Raw genomic sequence first — 25523 nt, 5'->3', positions numbered from 1 at the left:
CACCCTGCTTCTGTGGGGCTCCTCCAGCCCTACTTTCAGTCTGGTCTCTGGTCCAAGCCTAGATTTGGAGATGCTTCTACTTCAAGTGAGATTTGCCCTAATTCTACAATCTTTGTGTGGCTTCAGATATTGGAAAGTCTTAATTTCTTGAAGTAAACCCAAGATATGTCTTTTAACTGCATAGTCTCTGTGGTGCCTGCAGTGCAACCTTAAATATTACATTGGATTCAAATGTTTACCTGTGAGTTTTAACACTTTTATTTTGTAATATCCTGTTACAAATCAACCCTGATTGGTTTTTTTGTTGTTGTTAAATGAGGAGAAGCTCTGCAAGTTCACTTTCTAGTTTCTGTGTGTATTTTAATTTCTTTCACTAGCTCAGACAGTCCCTTTGGTGAAAAGTTTGTTTCTATTAGTGTATATTCTAAAAACTTACATTTTCTGCTAAAAAGTCCTTTCCTTGAAATATTGAAGGAAGTTTGCTGAATCTTTAAGCCTTTGGGTTCCATATACTTGTTTTGAGAAGCTGAGAAACTATAGATTTGGTTACACAGGAATAGATATTCTCTAAGAACTGCTCTTGTGGCCTTTGTTTCCTTTATTTCCTTATTTTCTGGACCCTTCTCAGTCGTGTTCATGGGTGGACTGCCAGTATCTGGCCAAATTTGTTCCTGAAATGTTAACCTCTAGAATGCAGAAAATATTCTTCCCTAACTTTTGGGTAAATCACTCGGAGCCTCAGACATTTTAATTAGTAACCTTTTACTAATTTTGCAATGAGTAAAAGAAGGAAGGCAATCTAGTTTAAAAATCTTGCTCTTTAAGAAAACCAGCTTCTCTTGGGGGAATATTAAGTGTGATTTTAGGAGAATGCATATTATTTTAATGGCCTGTCTAAAAATAAAGATGTGGCCATGTCCTTTTCAGTTTTGAAGAAGAATATCACTACCTCTTATGTCTCTTAAATTTGAAGTCTTAAATTAGATACTCATATGACATTTTCCAGTAAATTCTAAGAGCCCAGTGTTATTTTATTCAAAATACATTACCTTTGAGTGAATTAAAGATCTTTTAAAATCTACATAATACAAAAACTTCAGAAAAGTGGAAAAATAAGGTTAGGGATAAAACACGTTCTTTAAAATTCTAAGGTTTCTGATATTGAAAGCACAGTGGAAATGAAATGGGACAGTCCAATTTTTTATTTTTTTATTTTATTTAAAAAAAATTCTTGGGGCGCCTGGGTGGCGCAGTCGGTTAAGCGTCCGACTTCAGCCAGGTCACGATCTTGCGGTCCGTGAGTTCGAGCCCCGCGTCAGGCTCTGGGCTGATGGCTCGGAGCCTGGAGCCTGTTTCCGATTCTGTGTCTCCCTCTCTCTCTGCCCCTCCCCCGTTCATGCTCTGTCTCTCTCTGTCCCAAAAATAAATAAAAAACGTTGAAAAAAAAATAAAAATAAAAAAAATTCTTTTTTTTAACATTTATTTATTTTTGAGACAGAGAGAGACAGAGCATGAACAGGGGAGGGGCAGAGAGAGAGGGAGACACAGAATCGGAAACAGGCTCCAGGTTCTGAGTGGTCAGCACAGAGCCTGATGCGGGGCTCGAACTCACGGACCGTGAGATCATGACCTGAGCCGAAGTCGGACACTTAACCGACCAAGCCACCCAGGCGCCCCTGGACAGTCCAATTTTTAAGTGTCTAGCTTACATCCTAAAAGTTTATTTATGCCTTGGGGCAACTGGGTGGCTTAGTCAGCTGAGGGACCATCTTTGGCTCAGGTTGTGATCTCAAGGTTCCTTAGTTTGAGCCCCACATTGGGCTAGCAGTTATGCAAGCTGCTGTCAGTGCAGAGCCTGCTTTGGATCCTCTGTTCCCCCATCTCTCTCTCTGTTCCTCCCCTGCTCTATCTCTCTCTCAAAAATAAATAAACATTAAAAGAAAAAAATTAAAAGTTTACTTATCCTCCAGTTTTTTTCATCTTCTAGTCAAAAGGCAATTGCTCTTCTGTGTGGCCTGAGAAACCGTCAAATGGTCAAGCTGTAGTAGCATATTGGAGGTATGATTTTGTCACTGTGATATTACATGAATAACACATAGAAAGCAGATAGCTTGGAAATAGGGGGATTCTACTGTATATTGCAATTTAGCAACAGTTAGATGTGATTAAATAAAAATAGTACTTTCTAATTCTCATACATATTTTGTAAAATGCTTAACTATTTCCTTGACAATAAACTAAGACTTAGGGAAAGATAGGTCAGGTTAATGAGAAGGGAATGTTTAAGTATTACCTAGGAGTGTAGTAACTGGTGAGGACTCTGGGCGCCGCTGTTCACCAGTCTGAGAGAGACAGGCAGCATGCGCGCGCACACACTCACACATTCCCAAAGGGAAAAAAAATAAAAAGCTTCTTAGAACCTCCATCACCGCCAGATTGAAAACAACCTCCCTGAAGCTTCCTTGACCCTACTTCTGGACCACTTTCCGCTCTGAAATCTCCTGAAAATTCAGTTAATTTGGGCTTAGAAGAACAGAGAAACAATACCGTTGGTACCAGACTGGGAGAAAACTACGAAAGGAGAGAGCAATGGTGATTCGGGGGAAGCAGCCCAGCTGCAGTGAACTGTTCCTGCTGTGCCTTTTTCTGGGGCTGTTGTTGGAAGCTTGGGCCGGGAAGATCCAATACATGGTGCCAGAAGAGACAGACAAAGCATTCTTTGTGGGCAACATCGCCAAAGACCTGGGGTTACAACCTCAGGAGCTCACGGAGCACAGAGTTCGCATCATCTCCAGAGGTAGGATGCAGCTTTTTGCTCTGAATCATCGAAGTGGCAGCTTGGTCACAGCGGGCAGGATAGACCGGGAGGAGCTCTGTGCTCAGAGTGTGCGGTGTCTGGTGAGTTTTAACATCTTGGTAGAGGATAAAATGAAGCTTTACCCTGTTGAAGTGGAAATAATTGATATTAATGACAACACTCCCCAATTTCAGTTAGAGGAAGTAGAATTTAAAATGAATGAAATAACTACTCCAGGTACCAGGATCCCTCTGCCTTTTGGGCAAGACCTTGATGTTGGTATGAATTCACTGCAGAACTACCAGCTAAGCTCCAACCCTCATTTCTCCCTGGATGTTCAGCAGGGATCTGATGGATCCCGATACCCAGAGATGGTGCTACAGAGTCCCCTGGATAGGGAAGAAGAAGCTGTGCACCACCTCGTCCTCACTGCCTCTGATGGGGGCAACCCAGTCCGTTCAGGAACCCTCCGCATTCATGTTCAGGTGGTAGATGCAAATGACAACCCTCCAGCATTTACTCAAGCACAGTACCACATGAGTGTCCCGGAAAATGTGCCACTGGGCACTCGGCTGCTTACGGTAAAAGCTACTGACCCAGATGAAGGAGCCAATGGGGAAGTGACATACTCATTTCACAATATAGACCAGAAAATAGCCCAGATATTTCAGTTGGATTCTGATACAGGAGAAATATCAAATAAAGAATCCCTGGATTTTGAAGAATACAAAATTTATCCAATGGAAATTCAAGCTCAGGATGGTGCAGGCCTCATGGCCAGAGCTAAGGTGCTAGTCAAAGTTCTGGACATAAATGATAATGCCCCAGAGGTAACCATGACATCTGTCACCACTGCAGTCCCAGAAAACTTTCCTTCTGGAACTATCATTGCTCTTATCAGTGTGCATGACCAAGACTCTGGAGACAATGGTGACACTACATGTTCCATTCCTGAAAATCTACCCTTTAAATTAGAAAAGTTAGATGATAATTATTACCATTTAGTGACAGAAAGAACACTGGACAGAGAACTTACCTCCAGGTACAACATCACAGTAACAGCAACAGATAAGGGAATTCCAACTCTATCTACAGAAACCCACATTTCACTGAAAGTGACAGATATCAACGACAACCCCCCTTGTTTTCCCCAGGATTCCTACTCTGTCTTCATTCCGGAAAACAATCCCAGAGGTGCCTCCATCTTCTCCTTGACAGCTCAGGATGCTGACACCAATGAGAATGCACTAGTCACTTACTCCTTGGCAGAGGACACCATTCACGGGGCGCCTCTATCCTCCTACATTTCCATCAACTCAGACACTGGCATTTTATATGCCCTGCGATCCTTCGATTATGAACAGTTCCGGGACCTTCATCTGAGAGTGATGGCGTATGACAATGGGGATCCCCGACTCAGCAGCAATGTGTCGCTGAGCCTGTTTGTGCTGGACCAGAACGACAATACGCCAGAAATCCTGTACCCAGCGCTCCCCACCGACGGTTCCACAGGCGTGGAGCTGGCGCCCCGATCCGCAGAGCCCGGATACCTGGTGACCAAGGTGGTGGCGGTGGACAGAGACTCTGGCCAGAACGCCTGGCTGTCCTACCGTCTGCTCAAGGCCAGCGAGCCAGGGCTTTTCACGGTGGGGCTGCACACGGGCGAGGTGCGCACTGCACGGGCCCTGCTGGACAGAGATGCGCTCAAGCAGAGCCTGGTGGTGGCTGTGCAAGACCACGGCCAACCCCCTCTCTCGGCCACCGTCACGCTCACCGTGGCCGTAGCTGACAACATCCCAGCTGTCCTGGCAGACCTGGGCAGTCTCGAGCCCTCAGCGGACCCTGACTCTTCAGGCCTAACGCTGTACCTGGTGGTGGCGGTGGCTGCAGTCTCCTGCATCTTTCTGGCCTTTGTGATCGTGCTGCTGGGACTCAGGCTGAGGCGCTGGCACTCGTCCCGTCTGCTTCAGGCTGCGGGAGTTGGATTGGCTGGAGTGCCCGCCACGCACTTTGTGGGCGTGGACGGGGTGGGGGCTTTCCTGCAGACCTATTCCCAGGAGGTCTCCCTCAGGGCGGACTCCCGGGAGAGTCACGTGATCTTCCCCCAGCCCAACTATGCCGACACGCTCCTCAGCCAGGAAAGCTGTGGGAAAAGCGAGCCTCTGCTGATAACTCAGGATTTACTTGAAGGCAAAAAGGAAGCATTTTCTCAGGTAAACGTTTTGTAAATTTATCTAGGTAAAAATAATTACAGAGTTTACTTACCTTTCACTTTTTACTACTAACAGTTCTATTTCCCACATAGCTTTGTAGATTTCTGTTTACAAATTCTGGGAAATTATCATTGTGTGTTTATATCCAGGTATAATTATAATTGCTATTTCACTGAAAAGGAAACTGTAAATTAACTCTAATGTAGGTGATTGAGATGAGTATTGTGTGAGATGCTATGTTGGTTGTGGAAAGAGCACTGCATCAGAAACAGGAAGATCTGACTTTTAATATTTTCTTGCTTTCCTCTGGCCAAATAATCTTATTTTTCTGAGTTTACCATTCTCTTACCTGGCAAGGATAGGGTTTAACTATAAAAGATCCATCAATATTTATGTGACTAACAGTGTTTTCAAATTTTTCTCAGTTACAAATACTAATTTGTCCCTAAATTTAATATAGATGTTGTCTGTCAAAGTGGTATTTTATTTGGGGATGTTTGAAGAGGTAAAGATTGTCTAAAGTAATATTTTTATCTGTGTTAGGATTAAATTATACAAATCTATGTAAGTTGTAAATTTTTGAATATCTTAGCCCTTTGCATAGTCTGTTATTTTTAGATATTTTATGCATGCTGAAGAATACACTAGATGTTTAAGTAACTTATGAAATGAGGTAATAAAGTGAACGATGGAAAATTTACTGTGCAACTTGAGAAATAGTTTCAGAGCCTCCTATCTTGTATATTATGCCCATAATGGAAACAACTGACACAAACTAAGAATGTATTTCATTTTAATGTGTGTGTTAACTCTTCACAGGAAATGTATCATAGATGAGTGAGTCCATGCTTTGATATACTTACTCTGCTCCAGTAAATTAAAGAGATATACCAAATATAAAAAGAAGAAAGCCAAAGCATGGTTAAGGCACAAATAAAAGATAAATATATTAATGGACCAAAGATGGAAAAGAAAGTGGTGAGCCAGGCTAAAGCTGTGGAAATTCTAGGCTTGGCTTAGATGCAGACATTGAAGATCAACAGGTTGTTCCAGCACTATAACAGGAACAAAGTGCTTTGGGCTAAACAAGGGACCTGAGCCACACATACTACTTGAATCTAAAATAAGCAGTTCAGCCCCTGAGCTAGTTCAAATTGGCTGCCTGCCAATTCCTGTGGTGACAACTTTTTGCAACCTGCAGACCAAGGGAGAGAGGTAGATCCAGATGCTGGCTTCAGAAAATGAACACTAAATTTCTTAGACTTGAGTTGTAATATTCATAGTATTACAGCTGCACACCACTAAAAGACCTACTTATGACCTGGGACCTGGGATAGAATAATTTCAAAACCATTTGAGACAAATCCCTGAACCCAGGAGGGAGGGAGAATGGGAGAGAAAGTAGAAGAAAAAGACCAATTAAAAAAAAAACTCTTCTGGGGCACCTGGGTGGCTTAGTCAATTGAGTGTCTCACTTCAGCTCAGGTCATGATCTCATGGTTGTTCAGTTAGAGCCTCGCATCGGGGCTTGGGGGCTTGCTGATGTCAGCACAGAACTGACAGGAATCCTCTGTCCCCCTCTCTCTCTGCCCCTCCCTTTCTCATGCTCTCTTTCAAAAATAAAGTAAAATAAAATACTCTTCCACTTAAAATAAATGTACAAACCAAAATGTTGAAACATATTGTCTTCTAGAGTTATTGTTGCTAATGAGATACTTTCAACAAATTGTCATTTTTAAGGTATCTCCATTTTCTCTCTGAATGCTTTAAAAAATTTTCTCTGATTCTTATTGTATGTCTAAGTGTTGATTTTTATTTTTATTATCTGTTTGGAGTATACTTTCTATTAATAATATAAGTTATTTCAATTCTGGATTTTCTCAGCTCCTATTAATGAAAAATTTTGCTTCTTTGTGTATCTTACAATTTTATTTATTATATCTCAATAAAGCTGGAAAAATTACAAAGCAAACATTTAAAAATAGTAAAAGGAAACAAAAAAAGTTTGGACATTTAAATTTATACTCCTATATTACTCTTGGATTTAAGAAAATCACAATGGAAATAAGAACTACTGTAGAAAGGAACAAAAATTAAAATATTATTTAAAATTGTGGAATACAGCTAAAAGAGTATTTAGGGGTAAATTTATTGACAAATACAATAACTAAAAGTTAAACAAAACAAATTATTTAAAATAAGTGAATTTAGCAAGCCACTCAAGAAACAAGGCAAAAAACCCACATTATATCAGCATAAACTTAAAGAAAATAGGAAAAATAACCAACGTAAGAGTATAAATTATTGATACGCAAACAAGGAAGAATTCTAATGAAAAACCAATAGAGGGGCGCCTGGGTGGCTCAGTTGGTTGAGCATACGACTTCAGCTCAGGTCATGATCTCACAGCTCATGAGTTTGAGCCCTGCTTTGTCAGGCTCTGTGCAGACAGCTCAGAGCCTGGAGCCTGCTTAGGATTCTGTTTCCCTCTTTCTCTGCCCCTCCACTGCTTGTGTTCTGTCTCTCTCAAAAAAAATAAACAAACATTATTTTTTTTTTAACAATAGAAGCAGACAGTAAAAGTCATACTGAAACTGGTGGGAAGAAATTAAAATTCTGTCAAGTCCAATGGTGGGACTAATATACAGTAGGCAGATGTCATGGCTAAAATTCTTTTTAAAGATTTTAAAAGAAAACCCCAAATTCTGATTAAAAACAAAGTCTTGTAAAAGGATAAAGAAAAGCAAGAGAAACTGGGGAAAAAATAAAACAACTTGATAAAAATCAAGAAGAATGAGTGGGAAATAATATACAGAGTAAAACCAGATATTGTCAAAGACAAAGAACAGATAATCTTTACAGAGCTACAATAAGGGATGTTGAACAATTATTTAATGAGACTTGAAAGCATCAAAACAATGTTGATGAAAATATTTTTAAAAATCTAAGAAAAAGTGGAGGCCCTACTAGAAAACAAGGTGAGTTGATATCAATTGTTTGCAATTTTTTCCATTCTCAGAGGAATGGGTAAAAGTAAAATTGGGGGCACCTGGGTGGCTCAGTTGGTTGAGCATCCAACTCTTGATTTCAGCTCTGGTCATGATCCCAAGGTCATAGGATCCAGCCCTGTGTTGGGCTCTGCCCTGAGTGTGGAGCCTGTTTGGGATTCTCTCTCTCTCTCTCTCTCTCTCTCTCTCTCTCTCTCTCTCTCTCTCTCCCCCTTCCCCTCCGTCCCTCTCCCCAGCTCTGTCTCAAAAAAAAAAAAAAAAAAAAAGTAAAAATGGTAAAAGTTCAACACAGAAGAAACCCAAAGGCAAACAGACTGAAGTGGTACAGAAGTGGGCAATCTCACTTAAGAATGTTGATTTAGAAGCACCTGACTGGCTCAGTTGGAAGAGCATGTGAATCTTGATTTTGATGTCTTGATTTTGAACCCCACATTGTGTATAGAGATTACTTAGAAAATATATTTTTTAAAAAGAACCTTGATTCAAAATCTTAATTAAGATATTATCAAACCCTACCTACTATATATTTAAAAGCTTTGTTTATAGCTTATGACTTAGGGTTTATTTCAGGAATGCAAGGATATTCCAATATAAGAAAATCTAATAATGCAAAACTCCATATTAAGAGATTAAAGATAAAAAGCCATACATTCATTTAAATAGAGACATAATAAAGCTCTTGAGAATATTCAGCATGTGATTAAAGTCTTAGAAAACTAGGAATTGAAGAAAATATCCTTAACTTGAAGAATACCTATCAAAAACTTACAGAACCACCCAAGCAATCTACAGATTCAATGCAATCCCTATCAAAATCCCAATGACTTGTTTTGCAGAAATAGAAAAAAGCCCATTCTAAAATTCATACAAAGTAGCAAGAAACTTCACATAACCAAAACAATCTTGAACAAGAAGAACAAAGAACAAACCTCCTTCAATTCCCTTAATGTTCCATTCTGGCTCTCACCTCCAAGCATTGGTACTGAGGTTCTAGAACACCACTCCAGCCTCTTCTTGACCCATTCCTACCCTTTAGGAGTCATCTTCAATAATGTCTTGGAAAAGTACTGACCCACCCTTCTCATTGCCTAGTGGTCCCCACCTTTGTTTCAGCATATTGTATTGAAATACTCTGTTTACTTTCCTGTGTCCTCTCCTATCCTGTAAGCTCCCTGAGAACAAGAACTGTGTTCATCACGTTCACCATTTCTTTCTCCAGCATCAATCAGGCATTGGTGTCAGGTATACAGTAGTGTCTGATAATTTTTAAAATACAGATGTTGAAGTTAAATCCTAAGCCGTGAAGCACAGAAATCCAAAATGTATAGCCTTAGAAGATAAATTAGCTAATGTTCTAAAGTTGATCTTATTGCCTTTGAATATAAAATAAGTTGAAGATATTTGGAGCAAGGGCAGTGGCAGCCTTGATTAATGCCTTTAGTGTTCACTAGGCATACTTTCCTACCAACTACTATCAAGGTCACATTTGTTTACACATTCTTATTAATCCTGAGAAAAAGATTCCTGACTTGAAAGAGCTACTTCTAAGGTATGGTAAAACTCTATAAGATTCTTCAAAGCAACTTGAAAGTCACAAAGCTAACAAGCAAGAAATAACTTGGGTTTGCCTAAGAGGGTGCAGAAATTACTTAGGCCTCTGAGCGTCGCTGTTGACCACCTAAGAAGTAAAAGGCTGCAACACATCCAGTCCAACATTCCGGCTCCCACAACAAAAGGACTGGGTATTTGGCCCCCAAGCTTCCGGGCGGAAAAAAAAAAAAATGCAGCAGCCCAAATTTCTCTCTACAGTGACCTGGGTCCTGTGAATGCTGATCCCCACAGACCCTGAGGAATACAGAGGAATAAAACTGGATGCTGGAAGTTGCCTGGGAGAAAAGATTGCAGCAGAAGAAATGGCGGCTCTGCAAAAGTTATTACAACGCGGAAGGCTTGATCGGCTGTATTTTCTTTTGGTGGTTTTGTGGGAGGCCGGAGCTGGACAGATGCACTATTCTGTGCCAGAAGAGATTGACAAAGGCTCCTTCGTGGGCGACATCGCCAAGGACCTGGGGCTGGATCCCCTGACACTGGCAGAGCGTGGAGTCCGCATCGTCTCCAGAGGTAGGACGCAGCTCTTTGCTCTGAACCCGCGAAGCGGCAGTTTGGTTACCGCAGGCAGGATAGACCGAGAGGCGCTCTGTGCTCAGAGCGCGCAGTGCCTGGTGAATTTTAACATACTCCTGGAAGACAAATTTAATATTTATTCAGTAGAAGTGGAAATAACAGATATTAACGATAATGCCCCTCTCTTTGGAGTAGATGAACTAGAGCTAAAAATCAGTGAAACCACTACGCCAGGATTCCGAATTCCTCTAAAGAGTGCGCACGATGCAGACGTAGGAGAAAACACCCTTCAGAAGTACGAACTGAACCCAAATGACCACTTTTCCCTGGTTGTGCGAAGCGGAGTGGATGGGAACAAGTACCCTGAGCTGGTGCTGGAGCTCGCCCTGGACCGCGAAGAGAAGGCTGTTCACCACCTCGTCCTTGTGGCTTTGGATGGGGGCAGCCCGGTCAGATCTGGCACCTCCCGCATCCACGTGACTGTCCTGGATGCGAATGACAACGCACCTATATTTACACAGCCTGAGTACCGTGTAAGTGTTCCTGAGAGTATGCCCGTAGGTACCCGGATACTCACAGTCACCGCCACTGACACAGACGAGGGATACAATGCCCAAGTAGCATATTTTCAAGAGAAAAATCCTGGAGAAACCTCAGAGATATTTGAGCTTGAGTCGACATCTGGAGATATAACAATCATAAAGAGTCTAGATTATGAAGATGCCAAAGTCCATGAAATTGATATTGAAGCTCAGGATGGTCCGGGCCTTCTGACCAGAACAAAGGTTATTGTGACTGTTCTGGATGTGAATGACAATGCCCCAGAATTTTACATGACATCTTCTACCAGTTCAATTCCTGAAGGCTCTCCTCCAGGAACCATAATTGCACTTTTTAATGTACATGACAGAGACTCTGGGCAGAATGCATTTATCACATGTTCACTCCCAGAGAACCTTCCTTTCAAGTTAGAAAGATCAGTGGACAATTACCACCGACTGGTTACAACCAGAGCCCTTGACAGGGAACAGTTTTCCTCTTACAACGTCACTGTGACTGCTAAAGATGGAGGGAAACCATCCCTGTCCACGGATGCTTACATTATGCTGCAGGTGGCAGACATTAATGACAACCCACCCACCTTCCCTCACATGTCCTACTCTGCCTACATTCCTGAAAACAATCCCAGGGGTGCTTCCATCATTTCTGTGGTGGCCCATGACCCTGACAGTGACGATAATGCCCATGTAACTTACTCTTTGACTGAAGACACTCTTCAGGATGCACCCCTGTCCTCTTACATCTCCATCAACTCTGACACTGGCATCCTGTATGCATTGCGCTCCTTTGACTATGAGCAGTTCCAGGATTTGCACCTGAGGTTGACTGCATGGGACAATGGGAACCCACCCCTCAGCAGCAACGTGTCACTGAGTATATTCGTGCTGGACCAGAATGACAACGCACCAGAAATCCTGTACCCCGCCCTCCCCACCGACGGTTCCACAGGCGTGGAGCTGGCGCCCCGATCCGCAGAGCCCGGATACCTGGTGACCAAGGTGGTGGCGGTGGACAGAGACTCTGGCCAGAACGCCTGGCTGTCCTACCGTCTGCTCAAGGCCAGCGAGCCAGGGCTTTTCACGGTGGGGCTGCACACGGGCGAGGTGCGCACTGCACGGGCCCTGCTGGACAGAGATGCGCTCAAGCAGAGCCTCGTGGTGGTGGTGCAGGACCATGGCCAACCCCCTCTCTCGGCCACCGTCACGCTCACCGTGGCCGTAGCTGACAACATCCCAGACGTCCTGGCCGATCTGGGCAGCACCAGGACCCCCGCCGACCCAAATGATTCTGACCTCACACTGTACCTGGTAGTGGCGGTGGCCGCAGTCTCCTGCGTCTTCCTTGCCTTTGTGATCGTGCTGCTGGGACTCAGGCTGAGGCGCTGGCACTCGTCCCGTCTGCTCCAGGCTTCAGGAGGCGGGCTGGTGGGCGTGCCCGCCTCTCACTTTGTGGGCGTGGACGGGGTGCGGGCTTTCCTGCAGACCTATTCCCACGAGGTCTCCCTCACCGCGGACTCCAGGGAGAGTCACGTGATCTTCCCCCAGCCCAACTATGCCGACATGCTCCTCAGCCAGGAGAGCTGTGAGAAAAAGGATTTTCTATCATCACCTCAGTCTTTACTTGAAGACAAAGGAGAAGAAACATCCCAGGTAAACTCCCTTCACGGTATACTTATGAGGTATTGCTAAAACAAATAGATATGTTTATTTACTCCGCTGCCTCCATTGTTTACCACATGTTTTCTGTTTTGCATATTTACTTGTGAATATATCCCTTTTAAGGACATGAGTCCTGGTGAATTATTTCTCAATAGTTCTAAGTGTTTACACCTTATACGGGGGAAGAGGAGGCTAGAATCATTGTATCATGAATTTAAATCAGGAGTTAGTATTGGGTGAATATTATATTTAGTTTATCAAAGAGCACTGCATTAGGAAATGGTGTATCTGGTTTCTCATACTTTCTTTCTCCTCCCTGGGCAAATCTTCTTGTCTACCTGGATCAATAATTCTTTCTCTATTAAAAATATGAAGATTGAGGGGTGGCTGGCTGGCTCAGTCAGCGAAGCATGCTACTCTTGATCTTGGGGTGGGGAGTTTGAGCTCCATACGGTGGTAAGAGTTTATTAAAAAAAAAAAAAAGGAAGTCTGAATTTTATGTTTACTCAAGTGCTTTAAAATTCAAGGGTTTCGTTTTATATTTTAACCTATGAATAATGAAACACTTTAGTTGTCTAATGCCTTCACTCAGTTGTAATTTTTTTCCTTCAGTTTGACAGTGAGGTTCTTCATTTTATTTGATTCATATGACCTTCCCTATTTAAAACATGGAGATTTAGAAATATATATGTTCACTGTGTCTTAGGAAAGTATGTCATGGTATCTCCACGTAATTAAAAATCCCACTGACTTTTATAAAATTTTTTTTAACGTTTCTTATTTTATTTTTGGGACAGAGAGAGACAGAGCATGAACGGGGGAGGGGCAGAGAGAGAGGGAGACACAGAATCGGAAACAGGCTCCAGACTCCGAGCCATCGGACTCACGGACCGCGAGATCGTGACCTGGCTGAAGTCGGACGCTTAACCGACTGCGCCACCCAGGCGCCCCTCCCACTGACTTTTAAAGTAGCTCTGTGTTGGGGCGCCTGGGTAGCTCAGTCAGTTAAGTGTCTGACTTTGGTTCAGGCCATGATCTCACAGTTCATAGGTTCGAGCCCTGCAATGGGCTCTGTGCTGACAGCTCAAAGCCTGGAACCTGCTTCAGATTCTGTGTCTCCCTCTCTCTCTGCCCCAACTCACCCTCTGTCTCTCAAAAATGAATAAATGTTTTTAAAAAAGTATTTAAAGTAGCTCTGTGTTGGTTGATGAAGTGATTGAATTCTTGTTTGCTCTATAATAAATGGGTAGTGCAATAGTAAACACATTTCTCTTTGATATTTTTATTTTCTCATATCTGGAAACCATATTTACTTTTTATCTTTAAAAATAATATGTCCTCAAGGGATTCAGAGGCTATATCAAATAATAGCCCTTAAAGATCCTTCTTATACATCTCTCTTCTCAAAGATTCCTTCTCAGAACAACTGTTAAAAATATTTCCAATCCCTCACCTAACTTCAGTCTCCCTCACAACCACTATCTTCCTTCCTCATTCCTCTTTCTATGTTGGCTTTTAGTGTTTCAGTTATGTTTTTAATAATGAAGGACAGGGGCGCCTGGGTGGCGCAGTCGGTTAAGCGTCCGACTTCAGCCAGGTCACGATCTCGCAGTCCCTGAGTTCGAGCCCCGCGTCAGGCTCTGGGCTGATGGCTCGGAGCCTGGAGCCTGTTTCCGACTCTGTGTCTCCCTCTCTCTCTGCCCCTCCCCCGTTCATGCTCTGTCTCTCTCTGTCCCCAAAATAAATAAAAAACGTTGGGAAAAAAAAATAATGAAGGACAAAAAAATACACTAATATTCTATGTAACTGGGATCACTTTAAATTGTGATTTGGAAGCAATCATATACTGAGTATTGTATTTAATGGTATTATCATCTTTCAAGGTGCTGTGATTTTTTATTATATTTTAGGGCATTTGAGGAGAGTTGATCTGAGTCAATGCAGTCTCTTGTGTTTATTACTATTACATAATTCTCTATGAGCTAAAACTGGAACTCACTGTGGAATAATACATCATAACATCTTTACTTCTAAGTAATAAAGTTTAAACTGAGGAAAATTAAAGACAAAGTTTCTTTTAGTGTGTATAGTATCTTTTCACAAGAATAAATGCCTTATGGATAAGTTTATAACACTGCATAATTGAAATGACAAATATATTTCTATTTCTGTGTTTGGAGAGGAAAACAAATACAGAGAAAGGGTTTCTGGAACATAAAACAAAAGTTTATCTCTACTAGTTTCAGTTTTGGTGTTTAAAAACCACCTTTACTCTAGATTTAGACAAAGTGAACTACTTCCAGTACTCTGAAGTTGTGTGATTTCTCTCTCACATCTAGAAATTGCCATACTGTTGTCTCTCATATCCAGGCCTTTTCCCTGATCCACTTTTCTCATGTTTCTTGGGAAAGCCTTTGCTAACCTCCAGGGCCAGGTTGGAGGCCCTCCCATTACCTTTTGTTTCTTCCATTATGGTAATTATCTCAGTGCACTGGAATTCCTTGTTTGATTTTATATCTACCTAGCTTTGGGGAGGAAGTTGTTATGTTCATATCATTTACCTTGAATCCTCACATATTGTCTAACACCTAATTATGTTTAATGAATGGGTTCAATTACAGATATTGAAACTAAGATGTCAGGCTATCAAGGACAAACTTTAATGAGTATAACCTACAAATATAGCTGATATTTCTGTGTGGTTTTTAAACTTTGAACATTTCAAAACAGTAACTCCAGCATGTTTGAAGCAATATTAGTGGTCTTAAGGTTAGAGCATGGCTTCCTAAGGAACATACTTTAACATATATCATACTTGAACATATAACAATTGAACTGTGTGAAATAGACACCAATCCCATTATCTCTGATACAGAAGATTTCGGGTGTTGGGAAACTTAAAAATCACTAACTTGGGTTTATCTGAAAGGGTGCAGTAAACCATTAGGCCTCTGAGTGTCGCTGCTGACCACTCAAGGAGGAAAACGGGGCTGGCGAGCTTGTCCACCATTTCCTTGTTCCTAAAAAGCAAAGAACCAGTCAATCAGACTCCAGAAGATCCGAGCTGCTACAAAGCTCATCCTGTCAGTCAACCAGCTCTGTGACCCATAAAATAGGACCATAAAAGGCTTAGTTCCTTGAAAACAAATAAGATTTGAGTCCGTCGTGGGTAGTTGGAACGGAATTCACAGAAAATAATTCACCAAAGAAGAAATGACTAAATACCTGAGATTCAGACACTGCAGAGGATTGGCCCTGCTGTTTGTGCTTCTGTGGACGCTATGCAAGACTGGATCCGGGCAGATCCATTACTCAGTGCAAGAGGAATTGGACAAAGGTTCCTTTGTAGGCAACATCTCCAAGAACCTGGGATTGGAGCCCTGGGAGCTGGCGGAGCGTGGAGTCCGCATCATCTCTAGAGGTAGGACGCAGCTCTTTGCTCTGAACCTGCGAAGCGGCAGCTTGGTCACCGCAAGCAGGATAGACCGGGAGGAGCTCTGCGCTCAGAGCACACTGTGTCTTGTAAAATTTAATGTCCTTGTAGAAGACAAATTGAAAATTTTTGAAGTAGAAATAGAAATTAAAGACATTAATGATAATGCTCCTGATTTTCTAACAGAGAAATTGGAAATAAAAATTGGCGAACTAGCGGCTCCTGGAACTCGATTTCCACTTAAGACTGCATTTGACCCAGATGTGGGCATGAACTCCCTTCAGAACTACCATCTCCGCCCCAATGACTACTTTTCTCTGACTGTGAAGCATGTCTCTGATGGGACCAAGTACCCAGAGCTGGTGTTGGAGAGGGCTCTGGACCGTGAACAAAAGAAAGTTCATCAGCTTGTCCTCATTGCTTCTGATGGTGGGAATCCTGTCCACTCTGGCAACTTGTACATCCAAGTGATAGTTTTGGATGCAAATGACAACCCACCAGTATTTACTCAATCTGAGTATCAATTAAGTATTCAAGAGAACTTGCCAGTGGGTACCACACTGCTCACAGTGAATGCCACTGACCCTGATGAAGGATTCAATGCTCAAGTGTCCTATATTCTAGATAAAATGCCTGGGAAAGTCGCTGAGATTTTTTATCTCAATTCAGTGACTGGAGATATATCAATATTAAAAAGTCTAGATTATGAGGATGCTATGTTCTATGAAATTAAAATTGAAGCACAAGATGGACCTGGTCTCCTTTCAAGAGCTAAGATTTTAGTCACAGTTCTGGATGTGAATGACAATGCCCCAGAAGTAACAATCACTTCTCTTACTGAATCAGTCCCAGAAGAGGCTACTGCTGGAAGAGAAATTGCCCTTATCAATGTGCATGACCGAGATTCTGGGCAAAATGGACAAGTCACAGTTTTTGTCCTGGGAAATGTGCCATTTAATTTAGAAAGATCAATAGACCAGTATTACCGCTTAGTGACAGCCAGATCTCTGGATCGTGAACAGGTGTCTGAATATAACATCACTCTCAGAGCCACAGATGGAGGAAGCCCCCCACTGTCCACGAACATTCATATCACTCTGCATGTTGCAGACATCAATGACAACCCACCTGCTTTCAGTCAGGCCTCCTATTCGGCCTACATTCCCGAAAACAACCCCAGGGGAGCTTCCATCTTCTGTGTGACCGCCCAGGATCCTGACAGCATCCAGAACGCCCACATCACTTTCGCACTGACTGAGGATACCATCCAGGGGGCGCCTCTATCCACTTATGTCTCCATCAATTCCGACACCGGTGTCCTGTATGCTCTCCGTTCCTTTGACTACGAGCAGGTTAGAGACCTGCAGCTATTGGTGACAGCCAGTGACAGTGGGAACCCACCCCTCAGCAGCAATGTGTCACTGAGCATATTCGTGCTGGACCAGAACGACAATGCTCCAGAAATCCTGTATCCTGCTCTCCCCACTGATGGTTCCACAGGCGTGGAGCTGGCGCCCCGATCAGCAGAGCCCGGATATCTTGTGACCAAGGTGGTGGCGGTGGACAGAGACTCTGGCCAGAACGCCTGGCTGTCCTACCGTCTACTCAAGGCCAGCGAGCCAGGGCTTTTCACGGTGGGGCTGCACACGGGCGAGGTGCGCACTGCACGGGCCCTGCTGGACAGAGATGCGCTCAAGCAAAGCCTAGTGGTGGCGGTGCAAGACCACGGCCAGCCCCCTCTCTCGGCCACCGTCACGCTCACCGTGGCCGTAGCTGACAACATCCCAGATGTCCTGGCCGATCTGGGCAGCATCAGGACCGCCGCCGACCCAGACGATTCTGACCTCACACTGTACCTGGTGGTGGCGGTGGCTGCAGTCTCCTGCATCTTTCTGGCCTTTGTGATCTTGCTGCTGGGACTCAGGCTGAGGCGCTGGCACTCGTCCCGTCTGCTCCAGGCTGCGGGGGTTGGATTGGCTGGAGTGCCCGCCACGCACTTTGTGGGCGTGGATGGGGTGCGCACTTTCCTGCAGACCTATTCCCAGGAGGTCTCCCTCAGGGCGGACTCCCGGGAGAGTCACGTGATCTTCCCCCAGCCCAACTATGCCGACACGCTCCTCAGCGGAGAAAGCTGTGGGAAAAGCGAGTCTTTCCTGGTGTCTCAAGATTTACTGGAAACGAAAGGAGACCCCAACCTACTCGAGGTAGGTTTCTTTCTTTATTGGAATAATATAAAGAACAGTTATGCCAGTGTGATTTTATAAAGATTTAATATACATTTATTTGAAAATAAAGCAACATGGTAGTCATTAGTTCTGTTGTTTAAATAATTAGTTCCTCTCTTCTTTTGGGCGGTTGGTAGAGCGGATCTTCCTGACCTGGTTATGACCGAGTGGGTCTAGGTAACTAGTTCTGGCCAATATATTGTAAATGAAGGTAATATGTGCTTCTCCCTGGGGAAAGCTCCCGATGGCATTGCAAGAATTTCCAGATCTCTAAGTTATTTTTTGAAATTGTGACTCTTCCTTCTACCTTACTGCTTGAATAACTACACCAAGAAAGAGCCCTGTGGTTGTCCTACATTGATGTGTATACCTGTGATAAATAGACCTTCTTCATCTTAACTGCCTGTGATTTGAAGTTTGTCACTCCAACTACTTAGCTTATCCTGACTGATACAAGTAAAAAATATGAATACTAGGTATTTTAGTCTCCAATAAAATGATGCTCAGCTCCTACCAAGCCAGGCCAAACTCTTCATCTCAATGACATAAAAATTGTTGGGTAAAAAAATGTACAGATTGGTCAAATGGTTTTACCTGTCCTGTAGTCCTTACTATGTATACCGAAAGTATGTGTGGATGATTGTGTGCACTCATACTGATTTCAGCCGTTTGCTTGAAGGTGGGAAGGTCAATTGCCTAAATCATTATGAGTCTTGGAGTGGCATGTCTTGTCCTTTGAGAAGGATTTTTTTAAAATGCAAGGATATATGTCTCAGCCTCAGCAGATTTCCGGACCAGCCACTCCCAACAATGGAATAGGAGTCCTACAAGTCTTTTGAGCCAGAAATTGTTGGCCTATTTTGATATTTATGAAATTATATTCACCCATGAAATCACCTCAGAGAGTCAAACAAAATGAGACCAAATATATTTCATTAGAATTCAAATAAAGGAACCAATATCTTCCTCAATATATTGGAAAGAGATATATTCAAGAGTGTGAGACGTGGGGCCTGAGAAAAATAACTGAGAGCAGAGAAAGGTATATTTTCACTCAAACGTGCAATACAGTACAGGAAAAAAGGCCCATAATCTTCAAAATACCTTCTTTAAGGAAAAATCTTTATAATACTAGTATCACTTTCCTCATAAAGAGAAAATTATTAAATGGATAGTGCCACGGGAACTCTAGATACTCAAAGAAAAATTTCTAAGAATCCTATATAAAACAAAGCCTAAATATTAGATAAATAACATTTATCTAAATATTGTGAAAGTGTACAGATAGTACAAAGGCAGTACAATTTCTATCTACTTGTATTGATAATGAAAAGTCTCAGATATTCCATTTTCACCATACAGGACTTAAAATTTTTTTTTAGAAGTTATTTATTTTTGAGAGAGAGACACACAGAACCCAAGAGGGGGAGGGCAGAGAGAAAGGGAGACACAGTATCAGAAGGAGGCTTCAGGCTCTAAGCTGTTAGCATAGAGCCCAATGCGGGCTCGAACTCACGAGCCGTGAGATCATGACCTGAGCCGAACTCTGAGATCATGACCTGAGCCGAAGTCAGATGCTCAACCGACTGAGCCATCCAGGTGCCCCCACCAAAAACTACATTTAAAAGGATGGGCAAGAATTCATTACAACAGAAAGGTGGAGGATTTATGGCAAAAGGAACAGAAAATATAAAGTCATGAGGTAGAGAAAAAAATGAAAATAACATCTTTGGAAAATAGATAATCATCTGTTTTGACTGGGGTGTAATATGAGTATGGTGGGTGCAAAGCAGTGGAATAAATCACTACATTGGTATATAATTTGGCAGTGCATTTGAAATAAAGGTATTTGCTTTAGTTACCCAATATGAGTTCAAAGATCAAAGGCTAAGTTCCAAAATGAAGTGTCTAAGGATTCTCAATGCCTCTCCAATATTTACTAGTGATCAAGTCAAATTCATTGGTATAAATTCAATGGTATAAATGGTATAAATCGGCTGGAGCTGAGTATTGGGACTATGGAGGTTATATATACATTAATATAGTAAAAAGCACTGATTGCATAAAAATAAGTAATCTTTCACAAGATTCAGCTCTATAAAAGCAGGTGTACTAAATTAGTCACTTTAAAATATTAGGCTGTGCTGTGCTGTACTTAATGGGAAGATTACCTATGTTTTAAAAAATTGAGCAATATATTAAAATAAGTCTAGGGTCTTGATTCACTCTTTTTTTGCAAAGACTGTATCTTTGAAAAATATTACTGAGTTGATAACGTATTTATGGAGAGAGTTAAAATAAGGGAGGTTATGCATTTTACAAAAATGTAAGGATCATAGTATCCGCTCAAATGTGGGTAAAAAGCCAGTAATTTTTTGGTTACATCCATACTAGTCATGCCAGTGTTTGTAAATACAGGGGAATCATTAAAGATATTTTTGCCCCCAAAACTGAAAAAAAAATGGTTGTATGCCATGTGAAATTTTTTAATACAAAAAAGAATGTAAAATTATGGCAACACTTATGAAATAATAAAGATAGAAAATATCCAATTTAGAGGAGAAAAATGAGTATTTGGTTTTTTTACACCAAATAAAAAGACAACATACATAAAGAGCTTACCCTTTGAGAGTAAATGGCTCCACAATATGCAATTCTCCCAGACAACCTCCGAGCGCCGCTGTTGACCGAAGGGAAGAAAGGGGTTCTCAGTTCTGCGTGAAAGTAGGGCAGTGTTTTCCTGCTTTGTCTTGCGCACATCAGAACGCGGAGGCAGCGCCAGTGCACCCACCAGTTTCTGACAAACAAGTCCTACCCTCAAATCACAAAAGTCTAGGTGCTGTCACTGATTTTTTTTAAACATCCCAGAGACATCCTGAAAAGAAGCTTCCCAGAGAGTTCAAAAAATGCAAAGAAGCTCCAGAAAAGCCAAATGGATGAAAATTCAGGTACTGTTTCTCTTCCTGCTGTCTTTGTTGTGGGGGACTATCTCCCAGCACATCCAGTACACAATTCCGGAGGAACTGGCTAAAGGCTTGCGAGTGGGGAACGTCGCCAAGGACTTGAAGCTCAGTGTCCAGGAGTTGCCAGCTCGAAAACTGCGGGTTAGTGCAGAGAATTTCTTCAGTGTGAGTGCAGAGAGTGGGGATTTGTTAGTGAACGGTAGGATAGATCGAGAGGAAATTTGTGGGAGGAAATCCGAGTGTGCACTAGAATTTGAAATGGTCGCTGAAAATCCCATGAATGTTTTCCATGTGATTGTTAAAATCCAAGATATTAACGACAATGCACCACGTTTCATTGCAAAAGGCATTGACTTGGAGATCTGCGAGTCAGCCTTACCAGGTGTAAAATTCCCTCTGGATTCTGCACAAGATGCAGATGTAGAAAGTAACTCCCTGAAGATATACACTATCAACCCCAATGAACATTTCTCCCTGACAACGAAGGGAAGTCCTGATGGGAGTAAATACCCAGAATTACTGCTGGAAAAACCTCTGGACAGAGAACAGCAGAGTTCCTACCAGTTAATCCTGACTGCCATAGATGGTGGAGACCCTCCGTTAAGTGGAACCACCCAGATCCAGATTCAGGTCACCGATGCCAATGATAATGCTCCATTGTTCAGCCAGGACACATACAGAGTTAACATCCAAGAAAACGTGCCCTGGGGGACTTCTGTGTTGCAAGTGATGGCCACCGACCAGGACCAGGGCGTTAATGCAGAAATTACCTATGCCTTCCTCAATGCCCCAACAAGTACCAGCCTTCTCTTCAATCTCAACCCAAATACTGGTGACATTACAACCAATGGTACATTGGACTTTGAAGAGACAAGTAGATATATGTTGAGTGTAGAGGCCAAGGATGGAGGGGTACACACCGCTCACTGTAATGTTCAGATTGAAATTGTTGATGAGAATGACAATGCCCCAGAGGTCACGTTGATGTCCTTTTCTAACCAGATTCCCGAGGACTCAGATATTGGAACCGTAATAGCTCTCTTTAAAGTGAGAGACCGAGACTCTGGGGAAAATGGACTGGTGAGGTGCTATATTCAGGAAGAAGTTCCCTTCAAATTAGAATCCACCTCCAAGAATTATTACAAGTTGGTGATTGACAATGCCTTAGATAGGGAGCAGATGGCAGAGTACAATGTCACTATCACAGCCACTGACAAGGGCAAGCCATCCCTATCCTCCAGTACAGGCGTCACCCTGCATATCAGCGATGTCAACGACAACGCGCCGGTTTTCCACCAGGCCTCCTACGTGGTCCGCGTGATGGAGAACAACCCTCCAGGAGCCTCCATCGCCCAAGTCAGCGCCTCCGACCCCGACCTGGGACCCAACGGCCGCGTCTCCTACTCCATCGTGGCCAGCGACCTGGAGCCGCGGGCGCTGGCGTCCTACGTGTCCGTGAGCGCGCAGAGCGGCGTGGTGTTCGCGCAGCGCGCCTTCGACCACGAGCAGCTGCGCGCCTTCGAGCTGACGGTGCAGGCCCGCGACCAGGGCTCGCCCGCGCTCAGCGCCAACGTGAGCCTGCGCGTGTTGGTGGGCGACCGCAACGACAACGCGCCTAGGGTGCTGTACCCGGCGCTGGGGCCCGACGGCTCGGCGCTCTTCGACACGGTGCCGCGCGCCGCGCAGCCCGGCTACCTGGTCACCAAGGTGGTGGCGGTGGACGCCGACTCGGGACACAATGCGTGGCTGTCGTACCACGTGCTGCAGGCCAGCGAGCCCGGACTCTTCAGCCTGGGGCTGCGCACGGGCGAGGTGCGCACTGCGCGTGCTTTGGGCGACAGGGACGCGGCCCGCCAGCGCCTGCTGGTCGCCGTGCGGGACGGGGGACAGCCGCCCCTCTCTGCCACCGCCACGCTGCACCTGGTTTTCGCCGACAGCCTACAAGAAGTACTGCCGGATGTCAGCGACCGCCCGGAGCCCTCTGACCCCCAGGCCGAGCTGCAGTTTTACCTGGTGGTGGCTTTGGCCTTGATCTCGGTGCTCTTCCTCCTTGCGGTGATTCTGGCGGTGGCCCTGCGCCTGCGCGGCTCCCCCAGCCCTGCTGCCTGGGGCTGCTTTCAGTCAGGCCTCCGTTCCAAATCTGGACCTGGGGTTCTCCCCGATTACAGTGAGGGGACTTTGCCTTATTCCTACAATCTGTGCGTTGCCTCACAATCAGCCAAAACAGAGTTTAATTTTTCCAACCTGAAACCAGAAATGACTCCGCCTCAGGATCTTCTTTGTGAAGATCCTTGTATGGATGTATGTGCCCGCAGTGAAGACCCCCAAATCGCTTATGACTCGTCTTTTGCCTCTCACGTGAGTTTCGGCAAACATGCTTTTATTCTCAATTGTGCATAATTATTTTGTTTATTGTTTTTCATATTCCTAGTGATGGTAGTGGTAGAAGAGGTTTATTGGATGGGCGGAGATTGGTTCCTTAATTGCCCAGTAATCTTGGCAGTTACGTAATTAATATTTCTCAATCTGTACTGTTGGCAATTTTGTATGATCAAAAAATATTGGTAAGGAGAGCTCATTCTGAGATGTCACCACCTTTAGTAAGAGTATTGTCCTTTCTTAGTTGATGTGTGATACTGTTTTTTTCAAACTTTATTCTACATAAATGTACTGACAGTCCTTCCTGCTTAAGTTAAAGTCCATCAAATCTATTATAGTTTTTTCATCTTTTTGTTGCAATGTGTATTTTTAATAGAACCTTCCAAGAGTTAAGTTTCTTAGCACTTCTTTGCCTTCTCACATGTGGCAAACAGTGATTTGGATCACTAGTTTCCAGTGAATTTTATTCCCACTCCGTAGTCTCATTCAAAAATAATTTTGGGGGGCACCTGTCTTGCTCAGTCAGTAGAACCTATGACTCTCCATCTAGGGTTTGTGGGTTCAAGCCCCATGCTGGGTGTAGAGATTCCTTAAAAATAAAATCTTTTAAAAAATAACTATCTTGGGGCACCTGGGTGGCTCAGTCAGTTAAGCATCCAACTCATGATTTTGGCTCAGGTCATGATCTCACAGTTCGTGAATTTGAGCCCTGTGTTGTGCTCTGTAGTGGTAGTGTGGAGCCTGCTTAGGATTCTCTCTCCCTCTCTCTGCCCTTCCTTTGCTTGCTATGTCTCTCAAAAATAAACTTTAAAAAATATATTGAAAAATAACCTTCTTAACCATTATGTAATAACTTATTTTTATACCCTCTACTTTGTTGCTGTTATGATGAGGAATGTAATGAGCTTTTTTGTGTATAAAGCCTCTTTCATAATTCTTTTAGTATAGGTTTCTGAGAAGTGAGTCAAAGTTTTTCGAAACACCTCATTTTACCTCTTAATCCCCAACAATTTGTGAGTTCTTTGAGGATTGTGAAAATTACCTTTAGTATGCTCTCCAAAATTTGATGACTTTAATACTGTGAATAAACAATAGCCTTTCTTGTCTGATAGAATTCGTAAGTAACTTCTAGAAGGTAATTATTATGTGAGGAATAATCTAAAGAACTGTCTACTTGCTGCTTTATATTAAGTTTTCTACGATTAGTAAGTTACTCAAAGTATTCATGTGTAAGAAAACTCTGAAACATGCAATGATAACACACACACACACACACACACACACACACACACACATATATATGAAAACTTTCCTTTTAGTGGTTATTTCTGAAATAAAACTTAAAGTAAACATAGATAATAGTAAAATAATACTTTCTGGATGTGTCTTTATTTTTTATTTTTTATTTATTTTTTTTTAATTTTTTTTTTCAACGTTTTTTATTTATTTTTGGGACAGAGAGAGACAGAGCATGAACGGGGGAGGGTCAGAGAGAGAGGGAGACGCAGAATCGGAAACAGGCTCCAGGCTCCGAGCCATCAGCCCAGAGCCTGACGCGGGGCTCGAACTCAGGGACTGCGAGATCGTGACCTGGCTGAAGTCGGACGCTTAACCGACTGCGCCACCCAGGCGCCCCTCTGGATGTGTCTTTATGTGGTACTGAATATTGTCTGCTGTTTACATATAAAACTTCAGTTTAACTTTTCTGTCTTTTTTATCTTTATTATTTATTTTTAATATCAGAGTTATTTACCAATTGTTTTAGGGCTTTGCATTTATATTAGTGATGCACTCATTAAACAATGAAAAACTGAGTATCTACTCTATGAAAGGTGCTGTTCTAAAATTTGAGGACAGACTGTGAGCATGATAGTCACAAACATAGCTGTGGTCTAAAATTTTCTTTATACAAAATTAATAAACCAATTACCTTCCCAAGCCTATTATCATATTTGCCAACCCCATTTGCTCAGGGGTAAGACTAGCTCTTGAACAGTAGATGTTTTTTACAAGAGAATCGAAAAGTTGCCCATATTTTAAAGGGTCAACTCATGTGAGGAAACTTGTTTCTGGATAGGAAGGGACTAGAGCTCAGACCTCCAACTTCCCTGACCTGACACTGTTTTTTCACCTATTCTTTCATTCTTCAAGTTAATCCTTGT

At 42.9% G+C, this 25523-nt stretch overlaps 1 protein-coding gene and 1 long non-coding RNA gene across 7 annotated transcripts in view; one reads left to right on the top strand and one right to left on the bottom strand.

Moving 5' to 3' along the window:
- Window positions 1-25523, top strand: part of LOC131514100 (protocadherin gamma-C4) — a 177151-nt gene that overhangs the window by 8473 nt on the left and 143155 nt on the right. Inside the window, exon 1 of one of the 5 annotated variants that reach the window (XM_058733815.1) lies at window positions 1689-5010. The exons of 1 other annotated variant lie outside the window; for it this stretch is intronic. In XM_058733815.1, the coding sequence (XP_058589798.1) occupies window positions 2590-5010 (2421 nt within the window). In that variant the 5' untranslated portion in view covers window positions 1689-2589. Of the gene's footprint in view, window positions 1-1688; window positions 5011-9544; window positions 12353-15399; window positions 17999-20654; window positions 23341-25523 lie in introns of those variants that run through there. 3 more of the 5 variants (XM_058733702.1, XM_058733779.1, XM_058733840.1) reach the window with 3 other exon arrangements.
- On the bottom strand, window positions 12196-17030 carry LOC131514205 (uncharacterized). Of its 2 annotated transcripts, none has more exons than XR_009262983.1 (3): window positions 16923-17030; window positions 15274-15381; window positions 12196-12282 (listed from the first exon to the last, which is right to left on the bottom strand). It is a non-coding gene; the product is annotated as an uncharacterized LOC131514205 (long non-coding RNA). The 2 variants fall into 2 exon arrangements; XR_009262985.1 differs by lacking the exon at window positions 16923-17030 and adding an exon at window positions 15587-15691.

Source organism: Neofelis nebulosa, chromosome 1 (assembly GCF_028018385.1).
Source record: "Neofelis nebulosa isolate mNeoNeb1 chromosome 1, mNeoNeb1.pri, whole genome shotgun sequence".
In the NCBI taxonomy this organism is placed as follows: Eukaryota; Metazoa; Chordata; class Mammalia; order Carnivora; family Felidae; genus Neofelis; species Neofelis nebulosa.
This window is presented reverse-complemented; position numbering and strand designations above follow the sequence as displayed.